This window comes from Magallana gigas, chromosome 1, assembly GCF_963853765.1.
Source record: "Magallana gigas chromosome 1, xbMagGiga1.1, whole genome shotgun sequence".
NCBI lineage: Eukaryota > Metazoa > Mollusca > Bivalvia > Ostreida > Ostreidae > Magallana > Magallana gigas.
The window spans coordinates 56,672,692-56,691,168 of record NC_088853.1 but is presented as its reverse complement, the minus strand read 5'-3'; the positions used below and the strand labels follow the sequence as shown (position 1 = coordinate 56,691,168).

Genomic DNA, 18,477 nt, shown 5'->3' with positions numbered 1-18,477 from the left:
TCCGTAAAAAAAGTTACAAAACGAAAAAACCGCACGATCACGCACGAATACGCACGGTAAAAAACGCAAACCAATTTTCCTGATACACGCACGATCCCGCACGTTACACGAACGATCACCCACGTTACACGAACTATTTAACACGATTGGCTTGTCAACAATAACGTTGTTACCACTGTATGATAAAATCAGCTTAATTGAGTCATTTTACAAACTATCCGGACAATGTACACTAATACATGTAGATACTGTACAAATAAAATCCATAATCCCCCTGAAAATTCTTATGTTTATAATCATTATCCCTTTTCTAACAGGATGAATTTATAGTCATATCACAAGTTGAGTTTGCAGTTCTCAAAAAGATCCTTAACAATTGTTTATATATGGGATATAAACCTACATCAAACTATAAACCTGTAAGTCCAAATAATTGTCCTGGGACCAAAGTCTTAATTTTATAAAGAATTATTTGGCTGATTAGTTTCTGAGAAAGATTTTAAAAGATTTACTCTACATATTCCTATGTAAAACTTTGACCCCCCTATTGTGGCCGAACCTTACCACTGGGGATCATTATTTTCACCACTTTGTATCTACATTACATGAGGATGCTTCCACACAAGTGTCAGCTTTTCTGGTCGATAAGTGTATGAGAAGAAGATTTTTAAAGATTTAATCTATGTATTGCCATGTAAAATTTCGACCCCCTAAAGTGGCCCCAACCTACCCCCGGGGGTCATGATTTTCACGACTTTGAATTTACACTACCTGAGCATGCTTCAACATTAGTTTCAGCTTTCCTGGCTTAATGGTTCTTAAGAAGAAGATTTTTGAACATTTCACAAAATATTTCGGTATTTTCTAATAATCTCCCCTTGAACAATGGCGTGGCCCTTAATTTTCACAACTCTGAATCCCCTTTGCCTAAGAATGCTTTGTGCCAAATTTGGTTGAAATTGGCCCAGTGGTTCTGCAGAAGATGTTAAAAATGTAAAAAGTTTATGGACAGACAGACAGACGGACACACATTTAGGCATACATTGGGTACTTTGTGTCCAAAACATTATTGGGTACATGACATCGTTTCACACGAGAATACATTGATTGGGTAAGCTTTGCAGATTGCATGTATTGGGTATTAACCAATGTCCATCATCCTCTTGGGTACATAATTATGAATATTAGGTTTGTTCCCGTTTTGCACACATTTGAAAATTTGGTATCAAAAAAATGTGTGCGAAACGGGAATTTGTCCAGGTGAGATAATTGCTTAATTGCTATAGTCTGTATTATAAAACGGGGGTATGGACAAGAAACAAGAACACATTATTTGCACTGATATTTAATATATTTATTTCATCTTACAACACATGTCATTTTTTATCATAAAGTATTACACTATTAAATATTTACATCATAATAAATACACGCTCATTTATTGCAACTGATACTCATGATAAAAAAAAGTCATAGGACAATAAATTAAGCACATCTATTTTTACATTTAAATATGTTTTCTGAAAATATAAATGCACAGTTAATGATAGTTTATACACACTGACGGATCATCCAAGGTGAAGAAGATGAGATGCCGCGTCCAAGTACTCCATGATGCCTATATCTCAATCGATGAATCTGTTCTTCAGCTGGGTCAGTGGTTGGTCAATGCGTCGATACCGGACTTCTTGCGGTCTCTGCTTGGCTCCTGCTGATGTCTGGATGATATCCGCTTCGTTGTTGGCTTGGATGCACTGAAGAAGGCTGATGAGTCTGTAGATGTTCGGATGCGCGGCGTTAAGCTGTTTGTTGATCTTGGAATGCCATCCTTCTTATATGTTGTTGGTCCTAGGTCCGGTGTTGTCGAAATGGTTCCAAAACTGCACATCTGTTCCTTCAATCCACTGCTCTGTCACGTAGTCGGCGAACCTGGTTGATGTCCACGTTGATTTCCTCGGCGTCCTCCAGGGTGTTGAACCAAACATCTCCTACTGCGTTGATCGGGGCAAGGGGCAGGGATGCGGCACGTCTCACTAGTTTCTGTACTCCATCGTTGTTTCTGTACATGGTGGCTAATCCCAAAGATTGTGTCTTCTTCCAAATACACTGGGTAAAATGGAAGAAGCATCCCTTCACGGTTGCATCAGGAAACACTCGCTGCAACACATTCCTCACTGCAATTTCAAAATCACACATCACAATCTGTGGCTGAAACACAACGTTGATCTCTCCGCAGTAGTTCATAAGGAGGCGAAAAAATCGCTGGTAAATGCCTTCACTTTTTCCGGGAAGCAGTCCAAACACTAAAGGATAAGTCCGTCCGTTGATTTCTCCGTGGGTGGAATACAGTTGGTAGAACTGGCCAGGTGAGGAGTAGAATGTTCCATCCATGTAGACTCTGTTGCTGGCGGCGAGGTAGTTGATGTTGATGTCTGCTCCAAAGATCACAATTCTTGAGTCTTCACCATCATCTGCCACAAGGAAGTTGTCTCCAGCGTTGGTACGGGTCCATTTTCCCTCTAAGATGATATCCTGTGGTGTGATAGGGAGTTTCGGAATTTCCTTCCCACGTTGGCGGTAAAGGGCGGACTTGCAGGCGTAGAAGGTCGGGAATGATGATGTGACGTTGTGATGATCAGGTTCAGATTCGATGAATTCCTCTGATCGGAGAAGGCATCGTTCTTCCTCGTAGATTGCTGGCACTGGTTTGGTCTCTTCTTTGCTTCTCTGTTTTATTTTCTCCATGATTCTTCGTACTTTGACGTCGACGGCATCTGGTTCATGGTTGTGGCGATGCACGAACTTTGTGATGTACTCATGATGCGTGTTGAGTCTGGCAGCACAGTCCGGAATCACACACTTCCAGTAGCGTCGGTCTCCTCTCCGAGAATTGATCTGAAATCAAACAAAAGTATTATTAATATGTACAAGTTCACATACAAAAAAATGACATAAGTGTTCTTTACTTTAATTTAAAAATGTTCTTAACAAAGCTTCATTTCTTCTTTTAGTATGAACATACTGCGTAGTGTTTTTATTTAATAATTGCCTTTCCTTACTAAATATTTGTGAAATATGATACCATGTATTGATAACCGTTGAATTCGAGACGTAAACCGCCAAACTTGTTGGATAAGAAAGTAACTGCAAGCATAGCATTAGCCATGATGAACCACTAAGTGTGAGTGATGAGATTGCAGAATTCAACATCATTTTATACTGAATGTTGTTTATACTACAAAATTTATAGTCACTTTGATGCAAAAATTATTAATAATGATAATTCACCAGCTTGGATGGACACACTATCTTGATAATATAACAAAATATAGTCACTTTGATGCAAAAATTAATAATAATGATAATTTACCAGCTTGGATGGACACGCTATCGTGATAATATAACCGGTCCAGCTTGGATGAGGAGTAGTCTTTGGTGAGATAGTTTTCACCTTGATCCTATAATCATCCATCATGAATCAGCTTCCACTTGGCTTGGGACCGACAATTTTTTACTTTTATTCACTTAATTATAAATTTAATGTAAACCATTATTTAAAAAAAAAAACACCACAAAATCTCTATAATCTTGTTATATATATTATCAGTAATCATAAAACACAAAATATAATTTTCCAAATTTTTTATATAGATATTAATTTTTTTAATATTAATGTTCTTTGGCATATATATAAGTCGTATAGCACAACGAAATCTTGTCATTTTTCTTGTTTAACGCACCGATAAAAAACAGGTAAAAATCCAGGCAAATCACAGATCGAAAGCAGACTATAATTGCTATAACAACACATTTCACACCTATTGTTCTATACCCAATTATCAAATGTGTGCAAAACGGGAACACACCGAATATTACTATGCATATCTGAAAGAAAATTATCAAAATAATTTATATTTTTATTAACCATATTGAATAACAAAGCATTAAATGGAAAATATTTTTTTTATTTTATTACAGAACCCCTTTGAAAATCTTAACATGATCAACAATTTCAATATATTTATAACAATGCATATGCATGATGTTCTTTTCTATGAGCACACTCGTGTATTACTAACAATAACAACAAAATGTAAATTAAGACATACATGAAACTATATCAAAAGTTCAAATCTTCATTACTTCAGTCTTTTGAGGTAATTCCAATTTTTTTTCTTAATGGTCTCCCATTTTCTTTTCCATAATACTCCTCCGGTTTTTTTGTTGCTTTCAATAAGTCGTAGGCACAGTTTCATACCAGGAAGTGTTTTGGATTTGTAACAGTCAGAAAAATATTCCTTGACTTCTTTTTCTTTCTGTTTGGACCATTTTACTCTTGTTGCTATATAAAATATATACAGGTAATATAAAACATGTATACATTGGCATTAAAGCAAAGTCCTAGAAAATGGCTATGGAGTATCATTTTTGTGCTAGAGCCAATACTTGTAATGTCAAAAGTGATCTGATAACAACTTTTTCCTGTACTTCATGGCTTAAACAGGTTGGGAACAATTACCTTATAGCGATAAAGTCTCGTTTAAGTGCGAATACTCTTTTTTACAGTAATAGAAAAAAATCCTATAAACGAGGGGTTTAATTCAATGTGTCTGGAAAACTCCGCCCTATTGTAAACTTCGTGGAAAAATATGCTTCTTTCAACAGACCTTCCTGACAAGAAATACCACTCCTTGTGAGAACAAAATGATTTCTAACTCACGGAATTCAGGGACTCCACTGCATTGAACATTTTTTCATTTATCAGGTAAAACATTGTTTCAAAATTCAGTTGACAGCTTCGCGTCGGTTGACAATGATTTTCTCAGGGTGTCAATTTCAACTGTTACCCTCCCAAACAGGCACTATTTATATACCGTACAACTATTATTTAAAAGACAACATTTATTCAAACAAGAGTGAAAAGGAATACTGCACAAACCTTTAAGAGAAAAGCGTAAGTATTAAACGAATTATTTTATGGGCGCCTTAACAAGTTTTCAAAATGTTTTTACTTTTTGGCATATGGGGCTTCAATAAAAAAAAAATCAGCTAAAAGCTATTTTTTATCACTAAATAGCAAATATTTACATCTACCGAGTATAATTCTCTCTATTTCTTACAGATACTTTAGTTTATTCATAGCTCTATAGAGATATCAACACACCCCATTTATCGATTGGTCGAAATCTACAGCTACTGAAACGGACAGGGCTGAAATTGACATGCCGTGTTTATCGATTTGCCGAAACCTACTGCGACTTTAGAAAAGTCACGGAGAGCACAAAATTATCATGATGATGTTAGACTCACATTCACATAGGAGGCGATTTGGCTGTTTCTTTTATCTAATGTACTGATGTACGTTAACAGAAATTTAGTTAATTTCACTTACTTTTTACTACATTTACCGTATTAATTTATTAATTTGTTATAAGAAAGATGTAAATATAAACATTAAAATGCTTCCTTTGATGATTCATGCAGATTATGAAGATGGCAATCATTGCAGAAAAAAATTACATAACCCGCTAACGCGAGTTATGTATTTTTTCTGCAATGTCGCCATCTTCATATCCCGCATGAATCACCAAGGAAAGCACTTTACTGTTTAAATAAATGCAGATGTAAGTATCAAAGTTGTGCATCTACCTAAAGTAAGTGGACCCTTCCTAAGAAAAAAAAAATATATAATAAATTTGCTTAGAGAAAACTAGATATCATTTGAAACGGTGTTTTTTTTTTAATTACCGTAAAGAAAGATGTTTGCTACTGCATTGAACAATTTTTCAATATAAAACATTGTTTCAAAATATAGTTTGCTATATTTGTAAATTTGTAATATCCACATTCATTATAACCACCACATTTGTTAGAAATTTTACCAAGGAATCAACATAAACTAAACTAAATACCACCGCTATACTTGGGATATTTCTATATCCATATTCGCACTATACAAGTTTTATTATTATACTCCCATGTTAGATACTGAAATCTGATTGGTTTAGACGGAGTTGACAATCAGTTCTCTTACCTTCAGCGTTAGCAACACGCTTGGCAACGGACCGACAGTACGAATTGTTACATGCGCGTACGGTTCGCCGTTATTATCACGTCATTTCTATATAAAAGCAGTAAACAAAAATTCTAAAATTAAGACATTCAGTACAATAAAATAAATAGAGCCTGTTGGGGAGGGTAACAGTTGAAATTGACATCACTCAAAAACAATTGTCAACCGACGCGAAGCGGAGGTTGACAATGATTTTCTCGGGCTGTCAATTTCAACTGTTACCCTCCCAAACAGGCACTATTTATATACTGTACAACTATTATTTCAAAGACAACATTTATTCAAACAAGAGTGAAAAGGAATACTGCGCAAACTTTTAAGAGAAAAGCGTTAGTATTAAACGAATTATTTAATGTGTGTCTTAACAAGTGTTCAAAATGTTTTTACTTTTCGGCATATGGGGCTCAAATAAAAAAAAAATCAGCTCAAACGCTATTTTTTTTATCACTAAAGAGCAAATATTTACATCTACCGAGTATAATTCTCTCTTTTTCTTACGGAAACTTTATTTAATTCATAGGTCTATAGAGATATCAACACACCACATTTATCGATTGGTCGAAATCTACAGCGACTGAAACTGACAGGACTGAAATTGACACGCCCTGTTTATCGATTGGCCGAAACCTACAGCGACCTTAAATACATCACGGAGAGCACAAAATAATAATGGAGATGTTAGACTCAAATTCACATAGGAGGCGATTTGGCTGTTTCTTTTATCTAACGTAGTAATGTAACAGAAACTTACTTTTTACTACATGTATTAATTTGTTATAAGAGAGATGGAAATATAAACATTAAAATGCTTTCTTTGATGATTCATGCGGATTATGAAGATGGCAATCATTGCAGAAAAAAAATTACATAACCTGCTAACGCGAGTTATGTATTTTTTCTGCAATGTCGCCATTATCATATTACATCCCTAAACAAAATATATAATATATTTGTTTAGAGAAAACTAGATATCATTTGAAAAAAAAATTAGGATGTTTTTTATTACCGTAAAGAGAGATGTTTGCACTTTAGCAAGGCTGTCTCAGTACCAGGGGATTGTTCCCAACATGTTTAATAGAAATGTGTAGAAAATGAAACTATTTCTTGACTTCTTTTTTCAAAATTGCATGAAAATAATCTCTCATTTTCATAAATCTGTAGGAATCTTTCATTTACTTGAATTTAAAGAGAAAGTCAATACATACAAACATAAACATTGAATTGAAAAATATCTAAGGAATAAGAAATCATTGTTTTAGAATTGTGAGGTGATAATTTCGATCGGGGCGTGGTCAAATCCAAAAAAGCCCCTAGGGCTTTATGATAAATTTGGCCATGCTCCCACCGAAATTATCACCTCATAATATTAAAAAAATGATTCCTTATAACTTTTATTTTAATTATTTTCAATTTGCACACATTATTTAAAACCACTATTTTTTGTGTAGCACATGCTATGTATAACTGCACGGCGCAGCCAATACCGTCTCTCGGATATGCTATATGACACGCCCATTTTGTGTCACTCCTGTTTTAAGAAGTTATTGGGTTTTAGGGGTCAGCGGTCGTCGCTTTTTCAAAGGCATTTTTTTGCCGTAATATCTTTTAAAAATGCTCTGCTAGTTTGAAAAAAAAAAGAGCTTCAAATTAGCCATGAAAATCCCGTTCACTTAACAGACTACATCATAATAGATTATCATGACGTTTTCAAATGTTTTATACAAACTGTAAATATTCATATCTAAAAACTCAATTACGAAGTTTGGGCAATTTTTACGATGGGCCGTGCGTACTTTCCGCGACTCTTTGATACATTACAGAGATAACAAAGATAACAAAGATTTAGATATACAATATGTATGTTTAAACCCGTTTAAAATGACAAAAAACGCCACTGTCGACGAACTTTTTGGACAACTCTCGTATAATTGGGCTAAAAATACTGACAGCGAATTTTAAGTTATGACAAGGTAATGAAGATTTGTGTCTTTTGTAGCAGCTATCTCTCTATATATAGCCTTAATAGAAAACAGTTAAACAGGAGGTGAGGCAGACAATAACAAAAAGAGTATTTATAATAGGAGGTGAGGCAGACAATAACAAAAAGAGTATTTATAATATTAGTCACATGTTAAAAAGAATTCTTTATACTACCTTTAAAACGTATATACGCTGTCATTTATTTGAATGTTTTAGAAATACTGAATTAGCGCTAGAATGGTTTAATTCCACAATATATACCATATAAAAATTGTCAGTAACTTGTTACACTGTTTCACAGGACGTTGTCATTATAGGTCTTGGATACAGTACGGTGTTCGAGAACATGATCTTGCATCTGTTCGGCATCATCCCTTACTTATTGTGACCAGGTATCAGGGTCTACTTTTTACACGTTTAAAGAAAACACAGACCAATGGAAAATGCCAGGCACAAATTGTTATCATTTTGTACGTGAAAAAAGTGGAAGTTTTCTTTCCACGCTATTTTTGGGTCCGAAAAAAAAGTTATGGGTAGTTTCCTAGGGTTACCTCCTTTAGGCAAATCGATAAAACCTATGGTGACAAAAAGATTTTCGTCAACTGATAAACCTCGGACAACACAATATCTGCATTGAGGGTGTTCTAAGCCTGTAGCGGGATGACTGTTGCATTGTTTAGACTCGGATAACTGATGACGACCCGTGTCCCCTGGCCTGCGACAACAGGTCCTCGAACATGTCATACAAATTGTTTTGTATATCTATTAATTTATTACCCCGCCACTGTTCGTTTAATTTAACTTTGAATGTAGTGTCGCGGACCCAATTTTTCTTAAAGGTCCCTGTATCTCTCTTTCAAATGTATATGGATTTGTCAATATGTCACAAGAATCGGAACTACCCCCACCACCAAACTGTCCTCTCGTAGAAGGCTGATCACCATCAGCGAGGGTAGGTCGACTTTTTTTTAGCAGGATATTCCATCTTGGAAAGAACCTCTTGCCATAAGTCATCGATGTGCTTTTCCCATTGGAGTTCTCTTAACTGGTCCACCAATAAGACCATTGGCTGCTGCAAAGAAATGTACGGTATAATCAAGAACAGTCTCCAGGAGGTCTGTTTTACAAAAGAACCTACGACTAAGACTTAAAACTGAAATTGTAAAATTTTGCAGAATTAATGATTCTGTTTGAAATTGTTAGCCTAAAGGTGTTAGTTTTTAAAAACAATAAAACTAGTCTCAATTGTATGCAAATTAAAAGGTTATAAGCAGAAATTAAAACTTGGACCTAGTTGTAAGTTCTTTTGTTAAATGGGTCCCTAACTTCTCTTGATGTTGGTTTAATAGAAAAGTTAGAGACAAAGTGACTTGAATGATTCCAATATTTCACATCCAAAATTTCAAGTGAAGAGGAGAGGTAAAAAAAAAAAGAAAAAAAATTACAAAATAATTTTAAAAATTTAATCAAATTATAAACAACCTGTGTGTAAAATTCACAGTTACACAACCCGTGTACAAAAGTCATCACAAAATTACAACAAAGGATCTTAACTTTTCATTTTAAAATGTTTGTCAAAATATACACAAAGCTGTGTTTTAAAATCACAGTTGCACAACCCATGTACAAAAAAAACATTGTAAAATTAAGTCAGTTGTGTTAAAAGCGAGATATCTTTATCAATATTCAAGTTAATTCTAAATACAGTTAAACAGTTTCTAGTGCTTGTTATATTGATCACAATATTTCGTATTAGTAGTCTTAAACCAAATATATAAAGAAGGAAAAGGCATAAGTCTTGTTTATCAAACAAAGTATGGCCTATGTGAACTAAAAGTGTAGTACTAACCATGTTTACATAACACAGAATAGAAAGTACTGTATCTCATCTTAAGGTGGCTCTATACACCCACAGTTTATTCAAATTTTCAATAGAAGACCTAAAAACATATACTTATCAAATATCAAAATTATGATAGGGATACTATAGGTATTTTTAAAGAATTTTTTTTATGTTTTTTCGTGTTTTTGTAAAATAATTTTTTAAAAGTTAACTATTAACAGATTGAGAGAATTTTTTGTCATATGATGGACACCTAAAAAAATATAAGACTTCTTAACATTCAAAAAGGTTATTATTGCAATAATATTATTGCAAAAATACAATTCTTGCAAATACACACAAACAATATTTTATATTGTATTTGGTATGAAAGTTTATCAGGTAAGAGTTATCGTTCCTAAGTCCCAAGGCCCAAACACCTTGGGGACTTTTCATTTCTGAGATGAGGAAAATTTCCTTAATGTTATGTTGGAATGATATATACATACATATTTCATTATAAACCTATACAAGTGAATGAATTCGCTTTTATGCAAAACTAAGTCAAATAAATAAAGGGGAAAATTAACTATTAAGATTTATGTATTCCAACCTGAGAGAAATACAAAGCCACCCTCAGATCCTCCTAAGATGGTCAGGAACATCTGTCGATATCAATGGATATTGAAGTATATTACAGTCTGCGACAAATCCCGGGAGTCCGATGTCCGGGGCCTGGTAAAAATGAAAGAGGGCATGCGAATGTAAACTTTCAATCTCCAATAGATACTTTATTTACGTTCGTCGCCAATTTTATAACATTCAATAAATTAACTAATATGAATAAGTCTTCGTTTAACTTAACCCAATTAATTCGAATCATACAAACGTTTGCAATACTCGATTGTGTTCGTAGATATGAAAGCGTCTTTTTAATAGGGGCATAGTCATGATTTTGGTCAAATTCTATTTTAATGTTTTATTATTAACAATGCTTTAGAAATGCATTTCTAATGATCAAATAAATTTTGAGAGTCACTTGTAGAGATATAAGCAAGATACAGGGCTCACAATTCTTTGTCATGTAAACAAGGCTCGTGAACTGTTTTTGTTTACATAGGTTTAATATATCAGTAAAAAAATCTATTTCCAACTTATTTGTCAGTCTTTTTATTCATGTTAAATATATATAAACAGTTCCAAACGTTTAATACATTCGTTTTTCGGTTTAAAATTGAAAATTTTACTTCAAGGTTCAAAATTAATTTATTTTGCATATTTTTTTATTTGTAGAGCATCAAAATTTACGCATTGGGTAAAATAGAAACCAGAATCATAAATTCCCGATTTAGCCCTTCTGGGAAATCGACTAAATATTTTGTACAAGCTATTGTCCAGGGGGAAAAGACGATAGCAAATATTTCATAATTCAAAAAACAATCTATTGAAAAACTCCTTCCAAAAAAGTGTTATAAAATATTTAACGCAACTTACCATCAAACCAATGGATTTGAGCTCAAGGGAGTGACTGGAACGCATGCGAGAACGGAGAGAGTGAGAATGAAAGTAGTGCAAGTGACACGGATTGACTGTAAATTGTACGAGAGAATGAAAAATAAAAAGGTTTTGTAACTAGTTTTATACCTGTATGTGTAGAAAGATATTTGGAATTGATTTTGTGTGAAAATATGTATCAACCACAATGATGTAAATATGAAGAATGGACAGGAAATGAAAACAATGGCTAATTGGGAAGACAATGTTTTCTTAATGTTTGATAGTAAGCATTTAATATATATTGGCATATACTTTGTATGTACTATGTTTTTCTTTTTTGCATGTTTTCCATTTATATCTGCCTTCATTCTTGCTGGCTACTATTAATTATTAAAGCTTTATAGGAGTCAGTTGACAGAGTATATACAAGGAAAATGTACACAATATTTTACAATTTCACGTGCCTTTGAAATTATTATTTTATTGTGCAAACCTGTTTTTAATATTTTTCTAACTTCATAGTTCTTGTCAAAATAAAATTTTGTGTCTAACATTGTTTTTTGTGATCGGCTTCTGCCGATCACTGTTGTGTCCATATGAGGCATCCGGCAAATGCTTCCACGTGCGCACACATTCCGCTTGCATAAGTAGTTCTTATAAAAATTTGAAGTTTGGTTTAGTATTTATATAACATTTCACCCAGTTTAATTTCAGTTCATTTACCTTAAGAGATGCAAACATACATAAAATACAGTTCGCCTGTTAATTCAAGAATGCACATTTTGTCTCACGCGTAAAAATTTGATCGAAAGATTCATTCAGTAATGCAGTTGACCTCGTTGAATTGACCTCAATCATAAGAAGATGCTCCATGAACTGACCTCGATCTAATAATGTTGTATAATAGTAGCTAGGAAGACTGCTTCATTTATAACCAAGGTTACGTTATAATGCGACCTCGATAGCAAGTTACGATGGAATTTAATGTTTTTCAGTCGCATTAAATTATGTTAATACAACTCTTTCTTTGTATATGTGTAAATGCTCTTTGAAGAGCCCTACTCAGTATTCTGAAGAAGAAGAAGAAGAAGATACATTTACATTTAATTATTAAGTTAAAAATATAAAACTAGACAAGGAGTTTACGACCGGCTTTCCCCAAATTTATTTCAAAATTAAATTTATTGACGGTTTATAATGATGAAATAATGGTGTACAGATACAAAATATTCTATATTATTTTGTAACCAAAAAAACAGTACTTTTTAAATTATTTTACATCAAACTGATCATGTTGATTGCTATAATGATATATCATTATTGCCGATCATATCTTCAAAAGGAATACTTGTTTTTACTTTACTATTACATTTAGTGCTCCGAGTACAAGAAAGTCTTTCTGTAATGTAAAAAAAAACTGTTTGAGCCACGTATACACATTGTAAGTCTTTTCTTGACATAACTAAACACGTTATATTTCTATTACCACAATGGTATACTAGGTCACCTAACACAACAAAGACTAATATAATTAAGTACAAGGTATGTAGAAAACAATAGTAACTTCCACCTCTATGAAAAAAAGTCAGAAAAACAACTATATGATTACCTTGCAGTGTGAGAGAGATTAAAGAATGATAAGAAATAATCAGTATTCATCCAAACACTTTCATTAAAAAAAAAAGAACATTTGGTGGTAAAAGTAAGCAAACAATTGATTAAACCCTCCCACACTGTGAATTTTAAAAAATGGCCTACAAGTGACAAAAAGAAGTTTAGACACTAAGGACCTATAAGTTGTCCTTAAATGTGACTTAAAGTAGGTCTTTCAGCCGCCTTTATGGACAAAGCAGCCATCTATAAGCCACAGTGAAACCTAAAGTTAGCTTAATGGTGGCTTAAAGACCGTTTTAAGCTACTTTTAAGCCATCTTTAAGGAGAACATAGAGATGGTCATTTATCGTGTGGATGACACAAAACATTAAACTGAACATATATGTACAGTACTTTCCATACATAACCTGCCGAATTTTTTGGAATCTACGTATAGAAAATCAGTTGTTCTGGGTCAAAAAAAGATTTGTTTTATACAACTAGAGGATGTCAGGAGAGATCGATTACATAAGGCAACACTAAATTTATTTTCCTAAAATGAGTTATTACAGGGTGATATGATCGTATAAGTTACTCTTAATTTAGATCTTTTTGAACGTTCAATAATTTTCAGCGTAAAGCAGTATACTACAGGATGCACTAAGCTTGCAGACATTGTCAACATTCTTTTAGGGGACCTGACTGAACTAGAGCAGCATTTAATGAACGAACAAGATTTGACGACTGTTAGAGGAAAGGTATTGGTTTTTTTTTTTTTTTAGAAATAGTTCATTAGTCATAGATTAAAAAATAGATGTTGGTTCGATATATTCATCTATATTTAAGAATTTAGAGAGACAGTCCTGTTCCAGTAATCATACTGAATGATGCAAAACTTGCCCTTTAACATATTTCAAGCCCAGAAAAAAAGAAAGGCATATGGTGCAGACCTAGTAGACTGGTTATTATCATCCAAAGGTAGAGTGATAGTTTTGTCTTTAGATCCAATCAAATTTAGTCATTTTCTGTTACCTTCATTTCATTCAATCATCAGGAAAAAAAAGATTAATTAATGTACAGACCGGTGTTGTGCAAGAAGTTATGATGCAGTAAGTCATGTGGTAAGTGAGGTCATTTTAAATTCCCTCATAGAATTACGAGCGTATCTATGAGAATATACACCGCAACTTTGACACAGCTGAGAGTTTTAATGTTTTATGACAACTGCTTTATTTTTTTATATGGCTAGTTAACAAAACATTATTTGGTTTCCCAATACTTCCACAAATAAGTGTTATACTTCTGTCTCCCTTGCAGACGAATAGATTATATGAATTATTAATGTCCCTTTACTTGTATATTTGGTATATGTATGTCAGATACTTGTTTAAAAATTAATTGTGTGACTGTTATAATATGTATAAATGCGTTTTCAAATAAGTGAAAAACATAGGATTTGATTTAAATGCTGATTTAGATGAGAATGTGCCAAATTAGTAAAATATGGTTTCTTTTTTAAGGACCTCTGTGCCATATGTGGGAAGAAAGGGAGAAGAGGCCTCCTTTGGCTCTCCTGCGATGCATGCCAGCAATGGTATCATCGAAGTTGTGCAGGGATTTCCATACAGGCATACAAGGCCATCGGAGGAAATCCCTGGAAATGCAGACATTGCCACTGAGTGTTGCTGGGAACCAATTTGATATTTTGAAAGGGATTATCTCCCTTTTATGGCATTATACTTTTGTTGAACAATTTCAATTTTCTGCATTAATTATTTAATTTGATGGAATTAATTTGCAAATCATTTTCAAACCTGTTTGAACATTGGCTTTTGTACATAGCAATATCAAAATTGCTGAAATTAGCAACCCAACATTTTTTATTCTAAATTTGAACAAAAAGTGACGGCACAAAAAGAATTCCCAATGGGTTTTTTTTTTAATTAAATTCATACACGAACATTAGCATGTGCTTTATAACTTAAGGGTGTTATTTACTCAGGGTTTGAGTTCTCCAATTCCGATTGTTAAAAAGTTCAATGTAATGAGTAAAATTTGTTCTAAACACAAAAAGTATTTATGAAATGAATTATTATTGACAAAACATTCAATAGTTTTACTTTATTATAGAATTATGCTCAAACAAAAATTGACTTTTAGCCAAACAGAGGAAATTCGGACTAAATTTTGCAGATTTTGTTTTCTGCTAAAAGTTTTTTGGCAGTAGTCTAATATTAAAAGTTAGGATTTTATATTTAAGTCTACGTAATTTTGCATATTTTCTGTTGGTTTTACATCACTTATTCATTAAAGTAATCTTATGGCACGAATAATAATAATATTGAAAAATGCTTAAAAACGATAAAAGACATCATATCTCAAATTTTTGATCATTGACCTCATATAAATTTTATGCCAACAGAATAAGGTCAATATAAGTAGTTCATTATCATAAATGTTTTTGTATTATCATCATTCAATTTTTTGTAAAATTGAATCAAAAATGGGTAGGGATTTGAAAACTGATAGAGGAAATTCGGACTGAATTATTTTTAAAAATTGATGCTGAAATCTTAATGTTGTGTACTTATTTAGTGCAACTACCATTCGTAAACTGTATCTTATTTTTTAAAGTGTTTAATTATTTGTAATATTTTTATAATTAAGAAAATCTCAATCGTAGTGTAAAATTTATGGGATTTTTCTTGAATTTTCAATAAATATTCAATGGCCATTAACTCAGAAAGTAGGTCATTGACCTACTTTTCTGAAAGTGAAAAATAACAATACAAGCAAAGGTCTATAACACACAATAGATGGTTTTTCATTATCATCAGTGGATTTTTTTTTCATTCTGAGTAAACGTCATCCTTAAGGAAGTATATGACTCACGATTTAGAAATTACCGCGGAACTCCGAATGACGTAAACCAATTCGCAGTCGTTAAATCTGTTGGTTCAATTCTAAGGTATTTACCAATAAAATGTTTTGTGGAAAGGATTTAAAATAAAACGTGAAGATAAATGATAATAAAAGTTAATTTAACCCAAACATCTTATTTTACGACATAAATGTCGGTTCGGTTTTCGGCAATGCGGAGGAAACGTGGATTTAATTTTGAACGCTGAAAAGACATAAAAGTTGCTAGAGCTCAGATAAAGGATGGTCGAGTCACGTAATGCGAACGTCGACGCTCTCTTGGGCAGACCAATCACATCTTTTGATATTACAGCTGAATAATTCTCATCATAGATGGAGGAAGATGACTCGACGCCAGCAAAAGCGATCTGTCCAGGTTTGACCCACATGTACATTCATTGAAAGAGTAAAAGTATTTGGTAATCGCAGCGAGGTTAAGTTAGTCGAGACTGAAATGTTTTGACACACGTTTTTTCCGTTTTGGCGAATCTTGCTGAGATAAGAGTAAAAGTAAAGTTGGTATGGACATCATCGAAATTTTCTTATGCCGATGTAATGCACTGGTGCTTGCATGCATTGGCCTCTGCACATAAATATGTAAGATACCTATACTTATATAAGTAGGCATCGTACATATTCGTGAGTAAAGGCCCAAGCACCAAGCATGGTGCCTAGGATCGCCGCCCCTGTCACTTTTATCCAATGAATAAGCACAATTATTTGTATCACATTTTGTCATTCGCAATGGCTTGCAGATTTGTCAACGAACGGCCTGTGTGCCCTGGTAATATTATTTAAATATTTTTTTTACTCAAAATAAAGGAAGCGGAAAATACACATATCTTTAAAGTTATTAGCTATTCAATTGTTATAATTAATAATGGGGTTTTTTTTCTCCCGATAGACGCACAACCACCGCGACGATGCCGGCAATGTGTAAGTATGTGCATGATTGAAGTTATTGATCTTGTTTTATTTTTTATTTGTTGAATATATATACAGATACACCTAGAAATTGATTTTTGTTTTTTAAAATTCAATTTTTAGCAGATACTTCCTGTATTCAACCCTCCTTAAGTCAACATGTCTCAGACCAGTCGACCGTACAACACACCATTTCAACACGTACATACTCTCAAACTGTCACAGCGACCCCATTTACCAACGTTGATTCCACACTTACAATCCATATCAGTACCCCGCATACTTTGACATCAGACATCACTACATCACATCATACACTCACCGCAGACAGCAGTACACTGTCTACTCGACCCACCATTCTCCGGCCATACAGTGCACATTACACGCAAACTATCATCATTTCTACTTTAATAACTAACATTTTAATACATCACATCCTATCAACATCACTACTGATAGAAACATAGAAAAAAACTCCGACGACAGAGGAAGTCACGGATACTACCAAGCCAGGCACATCGGCAACGACCCACCAGGACAGGGACAGCAACACAATCCGTAAAAAAGTACACAATGGGACTAACGTTCCTTCTTGTGGTTGGCATTGAAGTTATTGATCTTGTTTTATTTTTTATTTGTTGAATACTTTCTCGGGTGCAGATACACCTAGAAATTGATTTTTGTTTTTTGATATTCAATTTTTAGCAGATACTTCCTCTGTTCAACCCTCCTTAAGTCAACATGTCTCAGACCAGTCGACCGTACAACACACAATTTCAACACGTACATACCCTCAAACTGTCACAGCGACCCCATTTACCAACGTTGATTCCACACGTACAATCCATATCAGTACCCCGCATACTTTGACATCAGACATCACTACATCACATCATACACGCACTGCAGACAGCAGTACACTGTCTACTCGACCCACCATTCTCCAGCCATACAGTGCACATAACACGCAGACTAACATTTATTTTTTTATATATCACATTCCGTCAACATCAATACTGATAGTCACGTAGAACATACTCCGTCGACAAAGGACGTAACGGATACCACCCAGCCAGGTACAACGACCCATCGGGAAAGAGACAGCGACACATACCGTAAAAAAGTACACAATTTGACAAACTTTACTTCTTGTGGTTGTTGACATTATTTCCTTTTGTATCAGCATGTGGTTTTATAAAATCAAGCGAAATCAAAAGAAAATTATCTGTGACGAATTTGTTTTTCTGTATTAATACCATGAAATAAATTGGTTTCAAAATTTTCGCAACGATTTCTTAGATTACACTTTTTACAACAAGGAAACGTTATATTGTTTGATTGCATGTTTTATTTTCGTACAGTGCATGATTTATAAACTGTTTTTTTTATATTTTTTTTATCATTACTACATTTGCATTGCATGAGGTGAAGTTGCATGATCCGGTAGTTCATATCCATGTAAGTAAATGTGTGAGGTATTCTTGTAAAAACAAAAATGGGGGGGGGATTATTCAGAGAAATGGCAATATTAGAAAATACAGAATATATAGCGATTTATTTTTAAAGAAATAGTCATGTCAAACAATAATAGCATTTAAATAATAAATTAACTCTTCAATTAAAAAATAAAAAGAAGGCATTTACAATATCAGTTTATTAAATCACAACA

General features: G+C 33.6%; 1 protein-coding gene across 1 annotated transcript; it reads right to left on the bottom strand.

The window, feature by feature from the left end:
• Positions 1 to 1,896: 1,896 nt before the first annotated feature.
• On the bottom strand, positions 1,897 to 3,472 carry LOC136276071 (uncharacterized). The gene is made up of 2 exons (XM_066086932.1): positions 3,371 to 3,472; positions 1,897 to 2,895 (listed from the first exon to the last, which is right to left on the bottom strand). The coding sequence occupies exons 1-2, from the start codon at positions 3,470 to 3,472 to the stop codon at positions 1,897 to 1,899; spliced, it is 1,101 nt and encodes a 366-aa protein (XP_065943004.1).
• Between the last annotated feature and the right edge of the window lie 15,005 nt (positions 3,473 to 18,477).

Excerpts from the sequence above, each read along its gene's own strand:
- LOC136276071 (XM_066086932.1), bottom strand. The coding sequence starts at position 3,472 with ATGGATGATTATAGGATCAAGGTGAAAACTATCTCACCAAAGACTACT. Across the intron at positions 2,896-3,370 it reads TAGCGTGTCCATCCAAGCTG|ATCAATTCTCGGAGAGGAGA; the intron begins GTAAATTATCAT and ends GTTTGATTTCAG.